We start from the raw sequence: 23,605 nt of genomic DNA on the forward strand, positions 1-23,605 counted from the left end.
CCTTCCTGTGACATTTGAAATCTCACAAGAAGCCATTTATAATCAAATCAGCTCTACTTTTAATTATCATAGAGCTGATTGGGATTTATATAAACGTATATCGATAGGAATTTTGATGTTGATATTCCTCTCGATACCAAAGTGATATTGATAATGCTCTCGTATCTTTGACAAATTTAATTGTCGAAGCCAGAGGCATTGCAATTCCGAAATGTGAAGTTAAATTCAACTCCATTATTATTGATGACGATCTTCAGCTACTGATCCGTCTTAAAATGTGAGAAGAAGGCAATACCAAAGAACTCGCGATCCCGCGTTGAAAGTTATTTGGCGAGATTTGCAAAATGAAATTAAAAACGTTTCGCTATTCTGAGAAATACCAACTTTGAGAATAATGTCTCGAAGTTGGATCCCAGTTCGAAACCCTTTTGAAACTAACAAAATTCTTAAAAACCTCAAAAGCCAATTCCAGCGCTTAAAGAGGGAAATAAAATTTTATTAACAAATGGCGAAAAGGCTCAAAACTTGCTCAGCAGTTCGAGAGTGCCCATAATTTTAGTCTAGGTCTCACTAGTCCAATTGAGGATCAGGTTACACGGAGCTTCGAAGACATTCTCAATCAAGAGAATGTTTTTGACCCTTCGTTGGGAACCAATTTGGATGAAGTGAGATCTATTACTAGAAAATTTAAAAATATGAAAGCCCCGGGTGATGATGGTATTTTTTACATACTTATCAAAATACTTCCTGAGAGCTCTTTATCCTTTTTGGTTAATTTATTTAACAAATGTTTTCAATTGGCATACTTTCCAGATAAATGGAAAAACGCCAAAGTTGTTCCAATTTTGAAGCCGGACAAAAATCCAGCTGAGGCTTCTAGTTATCGCCCAATCAGTTTGCTTTCTTCAATAAGCAAACTGTTTGAAAAGATTATTTTAAATAGAATGATGGTTCATATTAATGACAACTCTATTTTTGCTGATGAGCAATTTGGTTTTCGCCATGGGCATTCAACCACTCATCAGTTATTAAGAGTTACGAACTTAATTCGGCTCAACAAATCTGAAGGATATTCGACTGGAGTTGCTCTTCTTGATATAGAGAAAGCATTTGACAGTGTTTGGCATGAAGGTTTGATTGTAAAATTGATGAATTTTAATTTTCCTCTGTACATCATTAAACTGATCCAAAATTATTTATCAGATCGCTCACTGCAGGTAAACTATCAGAATACTAAATCAGATAGATTACCTGTAAGGGCTGGTGTCCCCAAGGCAGCATACTGGGGCCCATATTGTATAACATTTTACTTCTGACTTACCTGATTTACCACCAGGGTGTCAAAAATCTTTGTTTGCAGATGACACGGGCCTCTCAGCCAAAGGGCGAAGCCTTCGTGTCATTTGTAGTAGATTGCAAAAAGTTTGGATATTTTCTCCACTTACTTGCAAAATGGAAAATTTCCCAGATGCTTCCAAAACTCAGCTTATAATTTTCCCACATAAGCCGAGAGCTTCTTATTTGAAACCTTTTAGCAGATATATTGTCATTATGAATGGGGTTCCAATTAATTGGTCTAGCGAAGCTGAATATTTAGGACATCTGCTAGATCAAAATTAACTTTAAAAATCACATTGAAGGCCTTCAAGCCAAATGTAACAAATATATTAAGTGCCTATATCCACTTATAAACAGAAAATCAAAACTTTGTCTTAAGAACAAACTTTTGATTTACAAACAAATTTTAGACCTGCCATGTTGTATGCTGTGCCAATATGGGCTAGTTGCTGCAATACCAGAAAGGAGGCTCTCCAGAGGATTCAAAACAAAATTTTGAAAATGATTCTGAAGTTGCCTCCGTGGTATAGTACCAATGAACTTCATAGAATTTCTAATATTGAGACATTGCAACAAATGTCCAACAAAATAATTTCAATTTTAACAAAAATCGTTGCAATCTTCTATTGCAACGATTAACTCTTGTACCCTTAGTATAAAATAGGTTAAGTTTAGTTTAAGTTGAAAACATTGTAATTCCTACATGGTTCAATTCAACCAGAGGAAAAAATTCTAACTGCCAGAGGCAATTGAAATGTATTAATAATAACTAAAAGCGTAACATAGCAAATAAGGATGATAGTGTTAAGAAAACACGGAACACCTAGTCTAAGAGATGAATGCATGTATTAGATAATTAGCAAATAAAATTAGTTAAAAAAAAAAAAAAAAACTCGTCTTCCCCTAGTACCGGGCGAAGCGATTATAAAAAAAAAAACATTATACCGGAAGACGCATTAATTTTCTTCCTTTATCTCTATCCTTCTTCCTAATTTTTCCATTCTCTCTTCCTCGATATCGACTTATGGAAGCAAATTATGCCATATTAAAAAATATTTCTTGGGTTACTTAGATCAGCGGTTCTCAACCTTTTTCTTGAGAGGTACCCTTTCGAACTTTTACGTTCATTGAGGTACCCCCTAATTTTTTCGCTGGTTATGAAAATAAGCATAACTCATAAAATATATGGAAACGGACTAACGCAATATATGGCTCTTCAAAATGTTTTCTGAAATCTTCGTTATTTTATGCAATTTTGCAATTCAAATTAAGGTTATACATTATTGGTGACTTCTTAAATCCCCCGAGCTTCTTGAAAATAGACTTCTGCACTTCGTGAAAGGAGGCTTCACAGCCTTATGAAAGGAGGCTTCCCAGCCACTTGAAAGGAGGCTTCTCAGCTTTTTGAAAGGAGGCTTTCGAGCCTTTTGAAAGGAGACTTTCGAGCCTTTTGAAAGGAGACTTTCGAGCCTCTTGAAAGGAGACTTTCGAGCCCTTTGGAAAAGAAGGCTTCGGAGCGTCTGGGAAGGAGGCTTCCGAGCCTCTTAAAGGAGGCTTCTCAGCCTCTTGAACGGAGGTTTCCCAGCCTCCTGAAAAGAGGCTTCCGAGCGTCTTGGAAGGAGGCTTCCGAGCCTCTTGAAAAAAGCTTCCCAGCCTCTTGAAAGCAAGCTTCCCAGCCCCTTGAAAGCAAGCTTTCCAGCCTCTTGAAAGGAGGCTTCCCAGCCTTTTAAAAGGAAGCTTCTCAGCCTTTTAAAAAAGGCTTCGCAGTATTGTGAAAGGACGTTTCAGAGCCTCTTGTAAAGAGGCTTCCCAGCCTGTTGAAAGGAGGCCTTCCAGCCTTTTGAAAGGAAGCTTTCCAGCCTTTTGAAATGCATCTTGAAAGGAGGGTTCCCCAGTCTCTTAGAAGAAGTCTTCCGAACTTCTTGAAAAGAGGCTGCCGAGCCTTCCAAACCTTTAGATTCTAGATTTTAGTCATCCAACTTTTTCCAATCTTTTGTTTCAAAACCCTTCATACACTATGCTGGTTGTAATGGGCCGGATTAAGTGGTTTTGATTTACTGGTCTCCATGCATATTATGTACAATACAATGTTTTGGAATCTAAAATTACACATTTATCAAAACTGTTTCGATAAGTTGTTATGGGAATTTTAATACATCCGCCATTACGCATTTTGAGTCGAGGTACCCCCTATGGCCGGCAAAGGTACCCCCAGGGGTACATGTACCCCAGGTTGAGAACCGCTGACTTAGATGGTCCCTTCAATCAGCTTCCATAGGATTTCCTATTCCACATCTCGAGATTTCCATGAGTCGACGGTCCCTTCTACATCGACTCATGGAGGTTTGACTGTAATTGTCTTCGGCCCAATGTCCCAGCATCTTTTTTTTTACAATTTTTACCCGAGTTGTCCCGCGACCCTCACTTTTGTTGCAACTCAAAATTGTGTCAAAAGCCAATTATGTGACTTTATGTTAAACGACACAGATTCCTTTTTCAGTTTTAGTTTTATATGCACTGTGGAAACAATTCGGGGAAATGTTACATTTGGGGCAATGTTGCATTCGGGGAATTGTTACATTCGGGGAAATGTTACGTTCGGGGATTTGTTATTCGAGGAAATGTCATTCGGGGAAATTGCATTCGGGGAATTGGTTTTCGGGGAATTGTCGTACAATCGTTTACACAAGTTACTGAAACTCGGCAATCAAGTTTGCCATAGTGATCGGTAGTTTGGAGTTTAACCGAGTTTCGGCAAACCCCTTCTGTCAGACGAATAACTTCTAACGTGCTCCAGTGCTTTTAAAAACAAGTGAAGAAGCAAAAATCAATGGAAACATTTAAAATTCATCTTTAAATTATCTGGTAAGCATTCAATCTATTCTGTTATAAATTTATTATACATTTTACGTTTACATCAACATTAAAAGTAGAGGTGCATATGAATGCATGTATTTTTTTTAGCTCCAGCCGTATTTCACAAACTTTCTATGCGCGAAGAAGCCAAAATAAGCATATTAGACATCGTTGGAAACATCAGGAACCTAGGGAAAGGACCATTTGGGCAGCTCCCTTTGTTCCGTCAGGGGCGGCCCCTAACGTTTACAGCAGAAATTCTTCGTTTTTCTTAGATGCTTAGTATTTGCAAGTTGATGGAAAGTTAATATGACCAGATAAATTTTGTATGGGACGGAAAAAGTTCATAGCTTAATATTTTTTAGTAGGGGAAAAGACGCCTTTAGCAGGTTTTGTTCTATTATTGTCAGGGGGGTTTTTGTCTACCAAATTTTATGAAATTTGGCCACAATATTCTTTGATATGCAAAGAATGTTTAGGCCAAATTTGAGCATAATCAATCATAAAAAAACCCCTGACAATAATAGAACAAAACCTGCCAAAGCCGTCATTCCCCCTAATAGGGTTGAATAAAATCTTTCAATTTTTTATTTGTTACCAAGGTTTAGTTTGCTAACTGTTCGACAAACGTCAACTCATTTTAGAAGTCAAAGCTTTCTTCATACGTTGAATGTGCAGCTCCATGTAGCTGTCATTTCGTATAATTTTGATCGAATTGCAGTTAAATGACTTTCAGCTGTTGAACGTCTAGTGTATAGAATTTTGTTAGAATATTATTTTTTGTAGCAATAGAAGCAATGATATCGAATTTCGAAAATTATTTTCTGAATAACCTTAACAACTCTTTTTAAAATACCTAACAAAAGTAGATACTATGATAAATAAATAGAAATGTTTTTCTTTTCAAAAGTCTATTCTGGTTGAAGCTTCCGTCTTCAGGAATATGGGCCACGGTTTTTGTTCCAATTTATTCCCAAACAGGTGAGACTGAATAAATAACTGCTTAGAAAATCAAAAATCCCGTCAAATTTCAGATAGTTGGAGAATCCGGCCTTAAATTTTCCAGAATGTGAGGCTACATTGAACACAATATTCATATTCTTAGATTATTTTTTAGCATCAAGTTATTCAGCGTAACTGTTAGATCTATTACTATCGATATCCAATATCAACACTGTAAAGGTCGTCTTCCAACTGGGCTAAATTTCCGCAAGATTATTACAATAAAATTATTTTACAAACATACAAAAATAAACAGTTAACACAACAATAAACGAATTAAAATAACTGACGTTCTCTCTGTGCCCTGAGAGAAACGTCCAATGTTTTGCCCATTGCGAGATATGACGAGGTTTCATTGAAGGTGTTGGTCCATCAGTCAAATCCCGCAAATGCATTTGATTAGCGTAAAATACATGGAAGCAAAATCTGCTTACAAGATTCCCAGGGTATAAGGCTTGGGTGATAATTTAGTCTGAATCACAGGAGCACATTTTAATCTTTATTTCTATCCAGCTTTTCGCGCATGGTAATGGCGGCTCCAGCTTTTCGCGCATGGCAATGGCGGCTCCGAGGGGCCTTCCTAAGCCGTGCGGTAAAACGCGCGGCTACAAAGCAAGACCATGCTGAGGGTGGCTATGTTCGATTCCCGGTGCCGGTCTAGGCAATTTTCGGATTGGAAATTGTCTCGACTTCCCTGGGCATAAAAGTATCATCGTGCTAGCCTCATGATATACGAATGCATAAATGGTAACCTGGCTTAGAAACCTCGCAGTTATTAACTGTGGAAGTGCTTAATGAACACTAAGCTGCGAGGCGGCTCTGTCCCAGTGTGGGGATGTAATGCCAATGAGAAGAGAAGAAGAATGGCGGCTCCGTGGATTTAAAAGTTAATTCGTTCCTGTACTTCTTTGACATCTGGCTTGGGTTTGGCATTCCGTTTTCCTTCTGTTTCATGATGAGGGGAGAGGGTAATCGAAATGTCAAACGCAAGTCGAAGAAGTATGGGGACGGACACACTTTTAAATCAAGACAAAATTTTCAAAGCGACTTATCTGCTTTTGTAAACAATGATTCAAACGACGATTCGACGAATTTGATAGCTCTCCCACGCAAACTAACACCATCAACAGGTAGCGGAAACCATCACCTACCTATTGATGGTGTTGGTTTGCGTGGGAGAGCTATCAGATTCGTCAAAACGTCATTTGTATCTTTGTTTACAAAAGCAGATAAGTCGTTTTGAAAATTTTGTCTTGAAATCAACAGAGCCGCCATTAGGGATCGTTCAAAAATTACGTCCATCGTTTTACGGCAATTTCAACCCCCCTCCCCCCCTCATGTCACAAACTGTCACAAATCATCGACCACCCCCCTCCCCCTGTACGTTCATGTGTCACTTTTATTGGAGCGATTATTTTGGTTTTTCTTTTTTGTACACTATTTTTACAATAACATATTCTGTATCCGGAATAAATTTATACCGCTTTTTATACCGAAGTTGGATTTTTCTCCAGATACAGGCAACTTTCCCAACTTCGGAAGTAAATAGTTCTCTGGATTCGCCTAAAGATGCGCTGAACAACGCATCAATTAGTTTGACAAATAAAACTTCGGAAGAAAGTTTGGTTCGGAAGTCCCGACTTCCGAATTCTAACTTGGTGCTACGCCGACAATAGTACGTTATGTTCCTTACTAACAGTTTGAATATGTTTTTAAAATGCAAATTGTTCTTAAAATAAGCCATTTTACGAGACAGATTCGAACAGCTGATCGAAATTTTGAGTGGACGGCTCGGTCTTTGTTTTGGTAAATTTGCATGCAAACCATCATCAATTCGCCATCATCATCATCATTTCATTCCATTTTCGCAAATGTTCCTTGTAAAATGTAAATATCAGTGTTAGGTCTCCTGTCATTTGAGCTTTTTATAAAATAGCTTATGCTTTCAGGATTTTTTCTTGTGGATGGACGTCACATAAGACGAACCCCCCTCCCTCCCCCTGTCACAAACTGTCACAAAATTTCCCAAAAAATCATTTCGCTCTAAAAAGTGTTTATAATCAATTTGGGAGCAATTTATTGTTTACAAATGCAAGAGTATCCATTGTTCTATGTGTTGAACAATAATTTAATGTTATTTTACGAAGGAGGGCAAAACAAAACCTTCGATGATTCAAATGGATGATTCAACTCAGCCATGATTTTTTAGGTGCTGAGTTGGGTGCCATTCAACGGCTGCAGGTGTTCATCTACAGATGTCTGTGGTATATAATTCGGGCCTGGTGGCCTCACAACTGGATCTCAAATAACGACCTCCATCGTCGTTGTCACCAGAGGCCGATAGCAACAGAAATTCGGGATCGGAAGTGGGGCTGGGTCGGTCACACTCAACGTAGGGGCGGAAACGAAATCTGTAAACAAGCATTATACTGGAACCCAGCGGGACATCGCAGCAGAGGCAGACCCAGAGGTTTATGGCGGTGAATCCTCAATAAAGAAATAAAAGAAGTCGACCGAATTCTATCCTGGCAACAGCGATAGCGCTCAGGATGGAGATCTTTCAAGTCGGCCCTTTGCACCACCGAAAGTTTACAGGATCCACAAGTAAGTGAGTGAGTTGGGTGCGTTTCAACTGACGAGTGATTTGAATCGTTTATGAGTTTTGAGATTTTGAGTTTTTCCCAGCACTGCTGGCAAGCAGTGTTGCGAAACTCTTACTCGTGAGTAAAAAAAAATACTCACTCTTTACATAGCAATGTCTGTGGTATATAATTCGGGCCTGGTGGCCTCACAACTGGATCTCAAATAACGAGCTCCATCGTCGTTGTCACCAGAGGCCGATTGCAACAGAAATTCGGTATCGGAAGTGGGGCTGGGTCGGCCACACTCTACGTACAGGCGGAAAAAAAAAATCTGTAAACAAGCATTAGACTGCAACCCATCGGGACATCGCAGCAGAGGCAGACCCAGAGGCTCATAGCGACGAAGCCTCAATAAAGAAATAAAAGAAGTCGACCGAAATCTAACCTGGCAACAGGTTAAAGGGAAAACTGAACATCGCTTAGAATGAAGGTCTTAGAAGTCGGCCCTTTGCACCAACGGAGGTGTACAAGACCCATAAGAAAGTAAGTAAGTATTCTGAGAGAAATTCATATGTGAAATCCACTAATTCCGAGAGCGAAGAGGTAAATTGATAATTTCCAGTTTCCACTTATACTGATCTTTTTTACTTACGTAACATTTGACCAACACATCTGTTTTGAATAAAATATATTATGATTTTGAATTACATGTAAATTGAAATTGGATTGAATCTAAGTTTGAATTAAACCAAACTCTAAGTAGGAGAAAAAAATAATAGCTTTACACGAACGACCACAGAATCGGCTATAGATTAGATGTAGCTTGCATCTGAAATGACTTCAGCTTTGATTTAGATTGAATTAGGATTTCATTTGGATTGAATGCAAATTTAATTTGAATTTTGAAGTCAATATGGATCGGATTTTTAATGTGTGATTTTTTCAATAAAAATTGTTCACAAGAACATTTTTTGTGCGGGATATCGACTGCGTATGTAATTAGTATTGTAAAAATCTTATTTCTGATGAAGAAAAGACTAATATTTGCATAAAACATCATATTATTCTTATTTTTTTAACACAGTAACAGAGTAGAGAAGGAGGAAGATGTTGTGAATACGATAATAGATAATATTAATAAAAATGTAACTATTATAAAACCTGTGCCTCCCATGAATACTAAATTCTCAACATGGTCAGTGAATCGAGCAACTCATTGTTTCTATGGTAATAATTATTGTGCCTTGCAACAAAATGGCAACATTTTTCAATTTTCAAGGCTTCCACCAGAGATGCATCTGAACACGAGATTGCGTGTTCGTGTTCACAAATTCGTGGAAAACAAATTCAAGCGACGACGGCATGCATTTTTTCGGCTAGTAATGGAACACGTGGGCATCTAACGGATAGAAATCAAGCATGCTCGTATGTTTTTGCATAGTTTCAAATCAAAGGAATCTTAGTTACCATGATCGTTTTGCTTGCGCACCAGCCCAGTGCACACTGAACTGTGTTCAGAGTTCAAAACTAACAACACCAAGGCACGCTCTTGGCTCATGTTCTGTTCAGGATGCATCTCTGGCTTCCACGGATCTGAAAAATTTATCCGCAGTACAAGTAGCACGTGGTATCTCAGCATTCACCGCTACAAATCACCACGTGACAGTCAAATTTTCAAAATTATCAAAGTAGCTTTTTTCTTAGGCGTATGTTTTTGTAGGTATGTTTTTCTTAGGCGACTATATGGCGCTTATTTTTGGTTGCGACGGAAAATAAGCGGATCAGTAGATTTTTTTATGTGCGGTACAATATGGTTTTCGATTTATAAAAAATCGCGGTAGATTTGCTGGTAAAACTTGAGTTCAGTTTTATGAACATTATTTTGGCAGATGGACTTAAAGACAATTTGGTCCTTTAATCAAAATTTTTAAGAATTTCAGGAAATACTTAAATCGCTCCGGTATTGATCTATATTGATCATTATTAAAAAAATGTTCCACTGTTGGCTTGGCATTTTACCCTACAGCTGTTTAAAAAATGTTATAATTTAAAAAAAAATATTGACACACTGGTATCTATGGAAAAGATGTCTACTTTTGACCAGCAATCCAATCGCAAAGCTCGCGTGTGTATTCGATCGGATTAAATGTATGCGGAAAATGAGATTCAAGATCAGTTCACCTTGAAATTACTATGCTAATCGATTGGAAAGATGTATGTCGTCGCCCCGAACTGACGACCGGGTTTTTTTTTCTACTTTTCGAAGAAAATATTCCTCAGCCGATGAGTGGCTCATTAAAATACAATAAAATGTTGATTCCATAACAGCCAGATGTCATCTGTTAGCCAACTTTTAGTGACTTGAACTAAATTAATGAAGATAAGGATATTGCTTTCTACCTTCGTAATGGAAAGGAACTGGCGGTTGTTGCTGGCACTTTAAAAGTAAACAGAGGTAGAATGAAAGTGAACTAAGTCAGGTTATTCTGTAAAATTTAATTCTACTCACGTCGTTAATCTCATCACAGAAAACCACCGCACAGTATGTATGTTCGTTGAAGGAGGCTACGTTCACTCGTACCGAACGATCAACAAGACGGGCTTGTGTATTTCAGGTCTTGAAATGCTAACTTTGTCGATGATCAAATCAGCGGTGAGGGTGCAATGTGCACATAATGAGCGATCAAAAACGCCGGTAATATAAACAGGAAAGAATTCCTGGAAAATATAAAATTTGGAGTTCAATTCATATAGCTGTGTTTGAAATTTGCTTTTGATAAATGCGCTTTCGTGTAGTTAATTTGAACATTCAAAAATAAATATGGTAATCAAGAAGCTACGATTTGGAAATTTTTGCTTTTTACGTCTCTGCTTTGTAGCTATAATCGATAGCCCTTAGTATGGATAGCAGAAAGTATAATTCTATCTGATCTTGATTGTATGGCTTTAATATAGCCTTATTATTATTTGAGTAGACATTGTTATCTTTTCGTTCATCAACCGTCTAAGACGAGTTTAGTACTTTCCATTTAATTTCACTACGTTTTGTTATCTTTGCAGATACGTATTTCGACCTCAGCTGTGAGACCATCTTTAGTGTCTCTCGTACTTGACTCGACTCGCAATTCCGCCGTTATTTTTTTTATTTTCCTCGTATCATTTTTATTTCACTAATTTTGAATTACATGTCGTTAGTCGATCATAACAATAAGTAAAATATCTGTTGCAAGTTAATAAGCAGTGATATGAACAGGAACTCAACTGGGTTCTGTCGTCCTGAGTGAAATGCATGTACTCAAACTACTGAATCCATCACTTTCATACCCACATTAAACACTTTACCAATCACTCAGCACACAAACTCACTCTCCGAACTTTAACCAAAACTCATCGTGGGTGTCACTTCCCCTTCTGAACTCCGAGTGACCCCCATCGAAACTGCGGGTCATATAAAAGCGTGATTCTGATCGAGCACTCTCTTGCTTATACTTAAAAAGTTCGGCGTCGTCGTCGAAGCGGACGCCACCAGCATCACACTACAGGCTAGATCAAAGTGTTTTCCATTTTCATTCGATTCCTAATCCGATACCCTCTCCACCCAGAAAAGACTCTCTCTCACCCGGCACCGGTGCTCACGGTGGATTCTCACTGACCGTGTGATTCGCGGCGGTCTCTGCGCGCGCACACACTCGCCAACGTTGTCCCCCGGAGAATCGCGCGGTTGATCCAAAAAGGCAGCCCTAGCTGCCAACCAGTGCCAGTGTGCTTTCAGTGTGATTCAGTGTCTCAACGTCTTCGGCAGCATCACGCTCTCCAGCTCGGAGATAGAACGGTTATCGCTTGAAGATCGTCTTGAACGGCGGCGGCGAAAAGGACGTCGCTCACAGGATTCGGTGCAAGTTGGACTGAAGAAAATTCAAGCAGAAGAGTATTAATAAGAAGCGAAAAGGATATTTTCCCGCAAGCAACGGCGATCGGCAGCCCAGTGTGTGAACACTAATCCTACAGTGTGTATGAACGGTTTCTAACATTACGTGAATGTGTAGTTCAAGTGTTTGGTGATTAGCCGGATTTTCCGGGACCAATCTGAATACAAAATCTTAGGGAAGATCAACGAGAAGATATTTCCTGCTAGTGCTAAGGTGTTTGTCCGGAGGCTATCCGGATAGCCGAAGTATTTTCTTCCTGGATTGTACAGTGAATATACGCAGCCAAGTTAGACTGACATACACACACAAAGCGGTACGGGAAATATGGTTAAGTTCTTTGCCATAATTGGCGTTCTGGCTCTAGTGGCTTCTGGTGAGTATTGGAGACATTATCTGGTGGAGGCGTGAGTGATGTGGAGCGTGAATGTGATAAGAAATACCACGAATGTATTGAGTTTGTTATCACAATGTCGTGGAACTGTAATACTGAACATTTTTCTTAAATCGTATTTTAATAAATTCATAGTTTTGATAGGGAGTAAGTAGAAACGCAGTATAAAAAATGCAGTAACAGAAAAGATAGCAATCAGCGTTAAGACAAAATAATTGAAAAAAAAACTTATGTACATGCGCTCAGAATTTCTCAAGGCATGAATTATCAAAGTTGGAAGAAAAACAAAAACTAGAATTCCTAAAAATAAAATTGTTCGGATCGAGATCAGACAAGGGAAAATAAACCAGCGTCTGAAAACCATGAAGGGCTCGATATAAAATTATATTATTAAAATTGAGTTACGACATTCTAGCAACAAGAACAACCGATTGAATCCTTGAAATTCTCTTAATTTATAATCCAATATATACAACCAATCAGCGGATAGAAGATTTTAATACAGTTCTGCAAAAGAACCTTACAAAAACTGTATCATATTTTGGCATTTGGCATATACAGTTTCGAATGATTTTTATACTATCATTGTATTGTTTATTGTGTATTATTCGATTACATTATTTTATTACATCATCTGTATAAGAAGCTTATACGTTTTGTACTAAAACCTTACAGATGTGTACATGTTTAGATTTTATACAATAATTGTGAGATTTGTTTTTTGGGTGAAATGTTCAGTAATCCTATATCTAGAAGATCAAAATGAAAATAAATAACTTGCTGTATACATTAAATAATGGTAAAAACCTAATAAATAATACATATCAAAAATCGTTATTTTTTAGAGATTATTTATATTGACAAATTTAGTTCAGGTTGTTAGTAGCATTTGCTCTCACTCTAAAACAAACATTTTCAAAAATTTTATGGTTGCAATTATGTGGTATAAATGCATTGGAATTTCGAAAGTTTATTGTAATAAAGTTGGACCTTGTTTAAAATGTGATCATTTTTTTAAATTCTCTGGACTTCTCCACAAAGAATAATATCCCGCTAAAGTCTCTCGTCCGTCAAACGGCGATGCAAATCAGTTTGACATAATATTTATTGGGAGCTTATAAAAATTGATCGGGGACCGTACACTTATTGCGCAAGGGATTTTTCTGGGTTTTTCAAACTCCCCTCCTTCCATGTAAGATCCATTCTTATGGAGCGAAAAAAAAGATAGCCCTTACGTAATTAGTGTACGGCCCCTTAAGGGATATATCATGTGAAAAATTCAACTGTTTCGTTTTCCTTGCACGAACAAAATACCACAAATCAGCGAAGCCGCACCCCGACCGAATGTACGAATGAATTGATGTTAATTCATTTCTGTTTTCATTCAACGAATAAAACATCTCAAGTCAGTCGAAAAGGTGCTTGGTGCGGTTTCGCTCACCCCGACCAATTATAATCATTTTTATAAATCTTTTCCATAACAACAATTTGGAAAACTGTAATTGAATTACATTTTATGTTGGATTTTCTTTTAACTTTTAGGGTACTTCAATTCTTTTGCAAATGTAGATGTTTGTACGTCACGTGACTCGCGATACATCTTAGTTTTGTCGGTACGGTCTTGTTGACCGCACAAGCTCAAGCAGCACAAGTCAAGTGAAATTGGTTACAGCCACCTAATTATGACTGAATCTGGTCACATATGAGTTACTGTAATCTATGTGCAACATATATGCTGCTAGGGTCCCGATACAGCGTGGTTTTTTGTCGTTTCGGTACGAACATCCGTTTTTCTCACGGTATCGCGGATCAAATAGTTTGGCCGACGATTGAACAGAAACATGACCTTTTCCAAGACAGTTGTTTTAGGTTTCTTAAAACTGTATGTCCGGCGCAAGATCTGGGACACCGAATAATGAATTCTCAGACCAGTTAAAATAGCTTTTGACAAACGTTCAGATAAGGATAATCTTCACGGAATCCACAACTAAATCCGTTCGCGTTTTCAATGGCACACCAATCAATACGGAAGCAACGCACAACAGTCATTTTTATTATTTTAGCTTTGCTGCGTCTTAGCATGTGTGCCCTCGAAGGCGCGGGTGAATTTAGTTTTGGATTCCGTGAGGATTATCCTTAACCTGGTTCGATTATATGGCTAGTCTTAGAGCTATTCAATAAAACATTAAGAACATGCGGCTTATGCTGCAATTATATTGTAAGAAACATTTCAAACCAAATAATAATAATTCATTCATATCAATGTTTGTTGAAAATAACTGACACGCTATTATTTAAAACAACCATTGATTCTGTTATAATGTGCTATAATTTTATTTTGCCTGTCTTCTCGGGATGTTTAAAAAACTGATAAGCTCACTGATAAGCATCATTCAAAATGCAATAATTAAGAAAGTCAATGATGCAGGAAAACCCGCTCCACGTTTGATGTGATCATAGTAGTCCTGGATATGGTATACAGAAAACAAGGTAGGCTCGTGTAAGACACACGAAACTTCAAAATCCGATTCTCAACTTAGTGTTCTCCTGGCACTAATCCACAGTCATTAATTAAGAGCTTTCGATGTCAACCAAATGCATACATTTGTTTATCCTGTAACAAGCACAATGATACTTTATGACCAGAGCAGTGGGGAAAATTTCCAACGCAGAAGATCCCCTCAATAGGTCGAGAATCAAAACCGTAACCTCAGGCTTAGTTATGCCGTAGTTAGGTCTCCATAATTGATTAAATCCATCGCTTAAACTTTTTCAATATTTTACCGAAATACTCCATGACAATCTTTACAAAATTCTTCAGTCAATTCTGGACAACTGACTACACAAAACCGAAAAGAAAATTTGCAAATTCCTAATCAATTTGTATATATTGAAACTGCTTAAATCAAGTCATCATTGCTGATTTTTACCAGATTAGAATTTATCAAACCACGAAATTAGCATTTAGTGTTGAAATATTGAAATTTTTAAAGGGTTCGAATCTGATTTTTTACTGTGAGTGTAACAAATTAAACAATATTTTAAAACGTATCATTCAAAAACCACAACCTTCTGTTGTGGTTGGTTGGTTGAGAAATACTAAACTACAACTAACACTAACATAGTATTACGGGCAGATCCGTGAAATACAAAAATAACAATAAATAAACTCTTTTTAATAGTGATATTTTGGAATTTGTTTTAAAAGCACTCGACTCTTAAGAATGCATTGCAGGTAGGGCGTTGGGGGATCGTAGTGTGACGAGCAAACGTGTTTGTTGTCATTCCGTTTTTGCTACTGCCAAAATTTAACAAATCGTTGAATTCCGGTGTGCTTTTTATGTATAAGTACCGTTTATTAATGTAGTGTGAGCTTTTGCATAGTAATTGGGACTAACTTTTATGTATTCGACATAACCCTGGATCTTCTGGCAGTTTGTGTGATATTCCGACATTATTCGATCCATTCCGGCTAGTGTTGGAGCAGGTATACTGTGTTTGGTCAGTCTGCTGTAGACAGTGTGTCCCTTGAAGATATTTTCAAGCAAATAAATTCACCGTGATGGATCAGTCCTCTAGAGATGCATTAATTATTACATCCATTATCCAATTGATAACGGTAGCATAAACAGGCAGGGCTGATACTGGTCATGAAATACCTGGCAGTCTGAAATGAGTCTCTGGAGCTGCTTTTTCCATAATATCACTACCAGACAGTGAGGGTTAGAATGTACACAATGAATGAAGATTGTATTATTAACGAAAATCAAACACTTTTAGAATTCTGTTCACTTGTAAATTACAAAAAAAAAAACAGTATTTGATATGAATAAATATCCGTGATTCTTCTACTATTCTTCTACTTCTTCTACTAACTCCATCGCCGTTTTTTCATACAAAAAAAGTCATGCTTGAGGAAAATCTCGACTTCTAGCAATTCGCATCCCAGCCTAAAATCCCAGCCTAAAATCCTAGCCTAAAATAACCTAAACTTTCATGTAAGGCTGATACAAATATTTAAAAAATATTTTGTCTCCCTCCCTCAGATTTTTTGAGGGGGCAACAAAATAAAATTCGGATAATTTTGAGGGTTTTCAAAACATTCTTTAACAAATCCGAGAAGTTTTTAGATTTTTTTGGTTTTAATATATATTTTTATTATCCCCCCCCTTGACCCTTCGGAGATCAGTAGGACAAAAAGTTAATTAAATATTTGTAACGGCCTAACTTTTTTTTGGAAAAGATGTTTAATTTTGATACATGATTTTGATAGTTAAGTTTGCCATTTTAAGGAGATATTGCGAAAAAAAAAATTCAGCAGCCGGTGGGACTTGAACCCACACTGTTCCATTAAGTACACGGACGTATTACCAATTATACAACAGCTGCCCTTGCGAGAAGTTGTTCCATAACCAGCTAATATCGATGGGATATGCTTTGGTAACATTTCACACCCTTCTCTCTACCCAACTATGTCACAAGTCCCTCACAAGTCAACAATCAAGAAAAAGTTTCATTTAACGCTTTTTATTTTTATGCATGTTTACTGAAAACTTGTGGCACATGAAAAGGCGTTTCAGTTAATACATGGCTTTATAATTATTTCCAACTAGAGCGTGCCTTTTCAGTAAACATGCATACAAATAACACTTGACTTGAAAATCTAGAATGATATGGAAATGCTAATATCATCTTCCAAACTTAGACGTACATATATCATCACAAATATTGCCCTCCGCTCGCTTTCAAATCGACTTCTATAAAAAAAAAACATTCTTCATGCCTGCCGTATCCTAACGGAACTATCGATTCTATTATTTCGCCATGAACATGTACGTCTAAGTTTGGAAGATGATAGGGTTAAGGCAGGTATTTTCGTCTTTTCGTCATAGTCTCAAAAACCAATAGAAGAGACACTTTTTTTCTAAACTCATCCGTACCAAATCGTAAGCTCAGGAGAAACGGTCTGCTATAGTGAAATTATGGCAAATGGACGTTGCTTTCGTTGGTTTTAGACCCTACGACGATGGACGGAAATACCTGCCGTGTCCCTATTAGCATCTCCATATCATTGTAAATCGTTTAACTTTACGTAGGAGTAATACACTCAAATCATTAATTAGTTGAAAATTTAGGTTATTTTAGGCTGGTAGGCCAAATATGTCCATAATCGAATCGCTAGAAAACGAGATTTTGATCCTCAAACATGACCATTTTGTATGAAAAAACAACGATGCACACCGGTTCAAGAGCCCCCAAAATTTGCGTTTTTTAGCTTTCGGCATGAAAACTACATACATTTTAGCGACATGATATCTTGAAAAGAGTTTAAAAATATTTTTGGGGCTTCCTTTGAATAACAAAATATTAATGATCTATCCACCTTGAAGAGCGGTATGGATTTATAATTTCACGTAGATACACAAAACCACCAGTGGTTGTCCTCTGCAATGTTACATGGCACTGGTTCTGATGTTGTATTTCAACTTGTTCTTCACAACTGCTCCCCAACACAAAATGAGCGAGAACAAAGCGAGAATCATCACTTCTCTGTGGGGGCTTCTGTTTTTTCGCATTTCTTGAGCAACATATGGTCGGGGTTCAGCCAAAGCACACCAAGCGCCAACGAAAAATCACCGATTTTTCTGCTAAAACTTTCGTTTATCAGATTTAATTGATCGCAAATCGTATTGGATATCCCTCAACACCATAACTGAGGATATCCTACTGCAAATGTATGCTTAAATTGACATGAAACAGCTTCCGTTTTTCTTGAACGAACAAAATATCACAAGTCAGTCGAAAAGCCGCTTGGTGCGGTTTGGTTGAACCTCGACCATATGATTAAATGAGGTTCAAGTTTTCAATGACTGATTTTATTAATTGATTGAAGTAGAAACTCATTTCATTGCCAAAAACATGTAAATGCCATAAGTAAATGGTTATATTTTAACAGCAAATTTAGATTAATTGAAATGTTCGAAATTTACTAAATTTCAGCTAAAACAAAAATTGCGCCTTTTACTCGCATTACCGGCAATACGAGCCGTTTACTCAAAGCTAGTAATATCATAGGATTTGTTTAGATTTATTAGCCATAGCAGTTCTGCTATGCGGTATATTGAAAACCTAGTAAGAATATATATTTTATATAGATTTTCTAAATAAACAATACAAAGTGATCGGCCTAAAAACCAAAGCAACACTCCGCATGGAAATTAAGGGCGCCAAACAAAGGATTTAAAAACCACTATGGTTCAAATGGTTTATTAGACGTATACTCAATATAGCAATAAATGTGTCTCTTAATATCAAGAACGGAGTTTTACCTGAAGAATTATTTACAATACAATCGTTTATGCTAGAAAATTAAAAATCATGGTTTGGGTTTATAAGCCGTAAACATATTTTACGCGAGATTTGTATACAAGTTTGATAAATTTGATATCATGGCTTGATATGATTCGGAAATGTTTTTGCCGCATTTTTATCCGCATAAAGTGCTTGCACGAGTGTAGCTGATCATAAACGGCGTTGATCAATAGAGCACAAATCTTAACGAAAGCGATTCAATCCAGTTGTCAAGTCAGTATGGTTTAGCTTCAACATTGCGGAACATTATCAAAATGTAATGCCTTCGAAAAGTCAATGCACACAGCACCATCAACTTGCTGCGCTTCTTGATAGTTCCAATAACTTTCCACGCCATGAAAGATACCAGATATGAAAATTAGTATAATCGATGCGAGCTTTTAGGAATCAGGGAAAACGCCATCCACGAATGAGCAGTTGAAATTTGTTATAAATTAGTCAGGAGCAGCCAGCGAAGCTGCACAGTTTTTATGAAGTTCTTTATGAACGATCATGAAACTTGATCCAGACAAGGCTCCCTCGAACGTCAACTGAATGAATAGCTTTGTGAACAGTGTCGTAGTTGAAGTTTAACTGCAGTAGTTGATTTTTGTTGTTTCGTGATTCTTCTAAATACTTACTCGTAATGTAATCTGACTCAAACACGCTGCGAAAAAAACTCAGCAAAGAGGTTATTATAAGTGTTATATGTGGAAGAATTACTATTGCCAAAGGAAACGTTATTTGGAATATCAGCCGATCTTTTGTATGTATCTAAAAAGATCAGAAAGTTTTTCAAGTTGCTGTGATGTGTTCAATGTTCTCACGGAATCGAACTTCTTGCGCACTGTTATACTCAGCCACCGCAAGTTGAACAGCGTACTTATTCTCAGCTGTTTCGGGCCGAAAATAACATTTACGGTCCTTACGCAGACAGTAGACGTTCTTTAAGTTTTCCGTTTGACAGTGTCACGTAAAAAAACATCACGGCGTCATCCACCGTGTCAATGTTTGACGAACACGACCAGTCCATTGTAGCTCATCTAACGTTGATTGAATCAAGGTATCATCGTGTGAAGCTGTACCCATGAAGTGCACCTGTTCAGGCCTGAATGCGACTGGAAATATTACTGTGAATGTAAAGTCTACAGATAGATATTTGAGCGACAAAAATAAAGACTTGTGGTGTGGCAAGGCTTAGCTTTCAAAATTGCAGCTGGATGGATCAAGCAGTTCAATTCGATTAGAATTACTGACTAGAATGAGAAGTCTACCGTTCGCATTTATCAAATCATTGATGTCCTGGAGTCATGTAACCAGTAAAAACTCGACTACTGCAAGTTCTTGTACCGACAAGGCTTCGAAAGGTTGAAACCCATGCATTTCGTTATCGAATCCGTAAGCCAAATTTGTATGGTTGTTGTCGCCCATCTCTACTATAGTGTCTGGAGGGTTACAATACAAACTGTCCTCTTCATGAAATCAGCATTCCTTAATTTCGAGCCCCTATGAGGCACTTTCAGCAACAATTCGTCCTTGTAATAAATTCACGGCGCGAGTTGGCTCGTGTTACCGCCAGTTCGATCGGGTATTATGCGTAGTGCGGAAGAGCAAATTTCATTTCGATTAGCAGTTATTCGAATAAGTGCGCGTTGGAACGTGTTAGCTCTTAGCATACTTAGCAGATCTATCGGAAGCGAATGAGTAAATTCTGATGCAACCAGAAAAAAATTAATAAGGTTTGAACCAGTTCGATCGAGAGGTTGGCAAAGAGCGAAGGAGTTAATTTTGCTTCGATTAGCAGGAATTTTATTTAGTGCACAATGCACAGTAGACCGTGTTACCGCACGATCAGGAGATATAAAGAAACCATATGAAACATCTCTTCCCGGGCAGAACATGATATGGACTTGATTGATATAAAAGATAAAAGAACAGGCAACAATATCAATACCGAAATATCATTTAAATATCAAGATATGCTATGGATGAGAACAAACTAATGGCACTTGATATTGATCATTTCTTACAAATAACATGAATAACTTGATCTCCTTATGATATTTTAGTGCAAAATATTGATATTGTCGTCTGATCTTTTATCTTTTATATCAATCATATCCATATTTCATTTGATTATCTTATGAACATTTGATATTATTGAGTTATTTTCATCAACTCGGGTTGCAATCACCACAAGACTCTAGTGCAAGACATTTATGGAGTTGAAAAGGTGATCTCGGTATCTAGTAGAAGAAACAGTTCAACTAACAATACTCACATTTTTCTTTTTCTATACCTGTTATTGTCTGAATATATATCTTGTGGCCATCATTATTGCCATCCGAAAAAATGTAGATCAAACCGAGAATCGAACGCGCCATATCTGGATCAGCAAGGTCGTGATACAAATGAGTAGCAGAGCAAGAGTAGAAGCAAAGAGGTGTAAAAATATTTAGGATAAGAATGAGTTATTTAAGGCTAAATTGCTTTGGCTCTAGTGTTTTGCGATAATATGTGCGGCCCTTCATAGTAAGAATCCTAGGGACCACTGTTGTAAGAGAAGCTTGAAAAATTGTGTGGTGTCATGCAATATTTATATAAGAATCTTGCATCTTCACATTTGCCCAGTTCTCATACAGTTTTTGGTAGGTTCTTATACAGCATTGTTAGAAAATCTAACGATCGCCGGTTGGGTGCATTTTTTACTTCCTGATAGATGAGCCCAAAATAGAAATCCTATCTGGAAAACTTGAAATGTCTCGCAATGCTATCTCTCTGAAAAACGACCATGTGGGAAATTTATTAATAGATTACAACGCACCACAAGCGAGTAACCCGCCCAACACTTGTCATAGTCATGCTCAGATGTTTCTTATCACCGACTGTTCGTGATACTGCTGAAGACTTTAACGAACAAACTCACCATAAAAAAAAGTTTTCTTTTGTTTCATTCAAATTTTTATTGATTTGTTAGACAAACCAATGCAGAGTTATTAATTCATTCACATTGTTTAAGTCATAACACACACAAAATAAGACTTTGTGATCGTTATCCGCTTTCTTGATTTTCTTTTCATGGTAATTCCGAGTTCACCAGTTATTAAGCAGCAATAAATAATTAGTGTGGGGCTTAGGTAAGTTATCTTAAGCGTGTATGTAGAAGTTTACCATTCATTAGGTTGTCACATGAATGCGTACGAATTAATCATCCCGTTAAACGGCTACAACCACTTATTCAACAACCGTAGACGATCAGTAAATAGCAAGCCATGCATCTTCCTCTTTCATCGTTGGACCATCGTACCAAACAGACGTGTCAGCAGCGTACCGCTCTGCCAGCAGGATTCTAGCTTCCCACAATGGCGATCCTGCCAGGTTTTGTTGCCTCCATGTGCAACAAAATTGAACACTGATCCAAAAACAATATAATGGTTATTTCTTGGCAACTGATTCATATGGTGAGTGAAAAATAAAGTAGAATAAATTGAGAAAGAATTATTATAGGCAAAAAACGTCGGCTGAAAGTGATTGTTTTGTGATCTAACGTGTTTTTTATGCGAGAGCGAGTGCTTGGAATAGCAATGGAACAAATCTACGAACCAAAATTGAACGATTGTGGTGGCGTGTTTTAGATTTCTGCGAAAAAAATGCGTGCTGCTCAGGATGACCACGCTTGAACGGTTGGCATGTTGCTCGGGACGACCATGCATTGGAAAAAAGACATTAAAGGATGATGATAATTTGGCATGTTGCTCGGGACGACCATGCAGTGAAAAAAATTGTATCTTAGAAGAAGATTGTTTTGCGTGTTACTTGGAATGTTCGTGTATGAACGGTTTGCATGTGGTTCGGGACGACCAAGCAATTAGAACATTACCAGAAGACTCTTTTGCGTGTTGTTTGGGATGGCAACTCCTGGAAAGGTTTGCATGTTGCTCGGGACAAGCATGCATTAAAATTATTTGGTCTTTAAAGGAGACCTATGGAGACGTGTGTTGCTCGGGACGACCTCGCTTGAACGGTATGCATGTTGCTCGGGACGACCATACATCAAAACAAGACCTTAAAGGATGATTATAATTTTGCCTGTTGCTCGGGACGACCATGCATTTAAATGATTCGGTCTTTAAGAAAGGTAAATTTCCGCTTTCAATGGATTGCATGTGGATCCGGATCGGACTATTTTGCGTGTTATTCGGGATGGCCACACCTAAAAAGGTTTGCATGCTACGCGGGCGTCCATGCATTGAAATGATTCGGCCTTGAATAAAGACGAATTTGTGTATTCTTCAACTTGACGGACTTGAACGACCCTTCGAAAAATGCGTGCTACTGGAAGTCTTTTGGAATGAGTAAATTAGACAAATGCACATGTTGATTGAAATGAGTACAAAATGATGTTATTGCATGTGGTTTGCAATCATGCATTAGTTCGATCAATCGTGATAAAAAAAATTCTTGTCACGTATAAACTGTAATAAATGGAGAGACCCCTATGCATTGTAATGATTCTAACAAGGAAACGAAATTGCGAAATGGGTGTAATAACATTGTGAAAAATGAGATTTTTTGAGCCAGATAGCATTTTTTTGTTTCTTTATTAAAGTGACCAGATAGCATAGTTTTTCACTATAAACCGTTCATTTTAAGCTTGATATTTGCAAACAGGCCATGTCTAGATTGTGACTTTTAAGATGCGTTTAATAGTTGACTATATGAACATACATATTTTATCGAAATGAGTGAAAGACTACTAGGGAAGTCTATTATTGTTATTTATTCAGCCTAAGCACGCAGAGGCCTCTGCAGTACGTAACAGCCGTTTCCATTCAGCACGGTTCATGGGTGTACATATGTCTCCAGCTTCGCACTCTACGGTGGGGCCGTAAATTGTCCTTTACAAAGGAAGTCTGAATATCTTTTGTTATATGTGAAACAAAACGGGAGTCTGGATGATTATCTGAAATGGTTTGTGTTTGAAAAACCGCAAAGTTGGTCAAGAAGGCCATTAGGATGGGTTGGGTCTTCGGAAAGATGGGTTCGCAAGGAGTTCACTATTTTCAAGACAAATTTGTGTGATATTTATCAACTAAAAGTTGAATCAGCAATAATTTGAATTGTGAAATCACCTACTTTGTTTACTTCCTGTATAA

The 23,605-nt window shown here is 37.6% G+C and overlaps 1 protein-coding gene across 1 annotated transcript in view; it reads left to right on the forward strand.

Annotated features, from left to right (window-relative positions):
* Window positions 1-11,271: 11,271 nt before the first annotated feature.
* LOC134226833 (chitin deacetylase 1) overlaps window positions 11,272-23,605 on the forward strand; it is a 60,356-nt gene continuing 48,022 nt past the window's right edge. The window contains exon 1 of the mRNA XM_062707855.1: window positions 11,272-12,080. Within this exon, the coding sequence (XP_062563839.1) occupies window positions 12,032-12,080 (49 nt within the window). The 5' untranslated portion in view covers window positions 11,272-12,031. The remainder of the gene's footprint in view (window positions 12,081-23,605) is intronic.

Source organism: Armigeres subalbatus, chromosome 3 (assembly GCF_024139115.2).
Source record: "Armigeres subalbatus isolate Guangzhou_Male chromosome 3, GZ_Asu_2, whole genome shotgun sequence".
NCBI lineage: Eukaryota > Metazoa > Arthropoda > Insecta > Diptera > Culicidae > Armigeres > Armigeres subalbatus.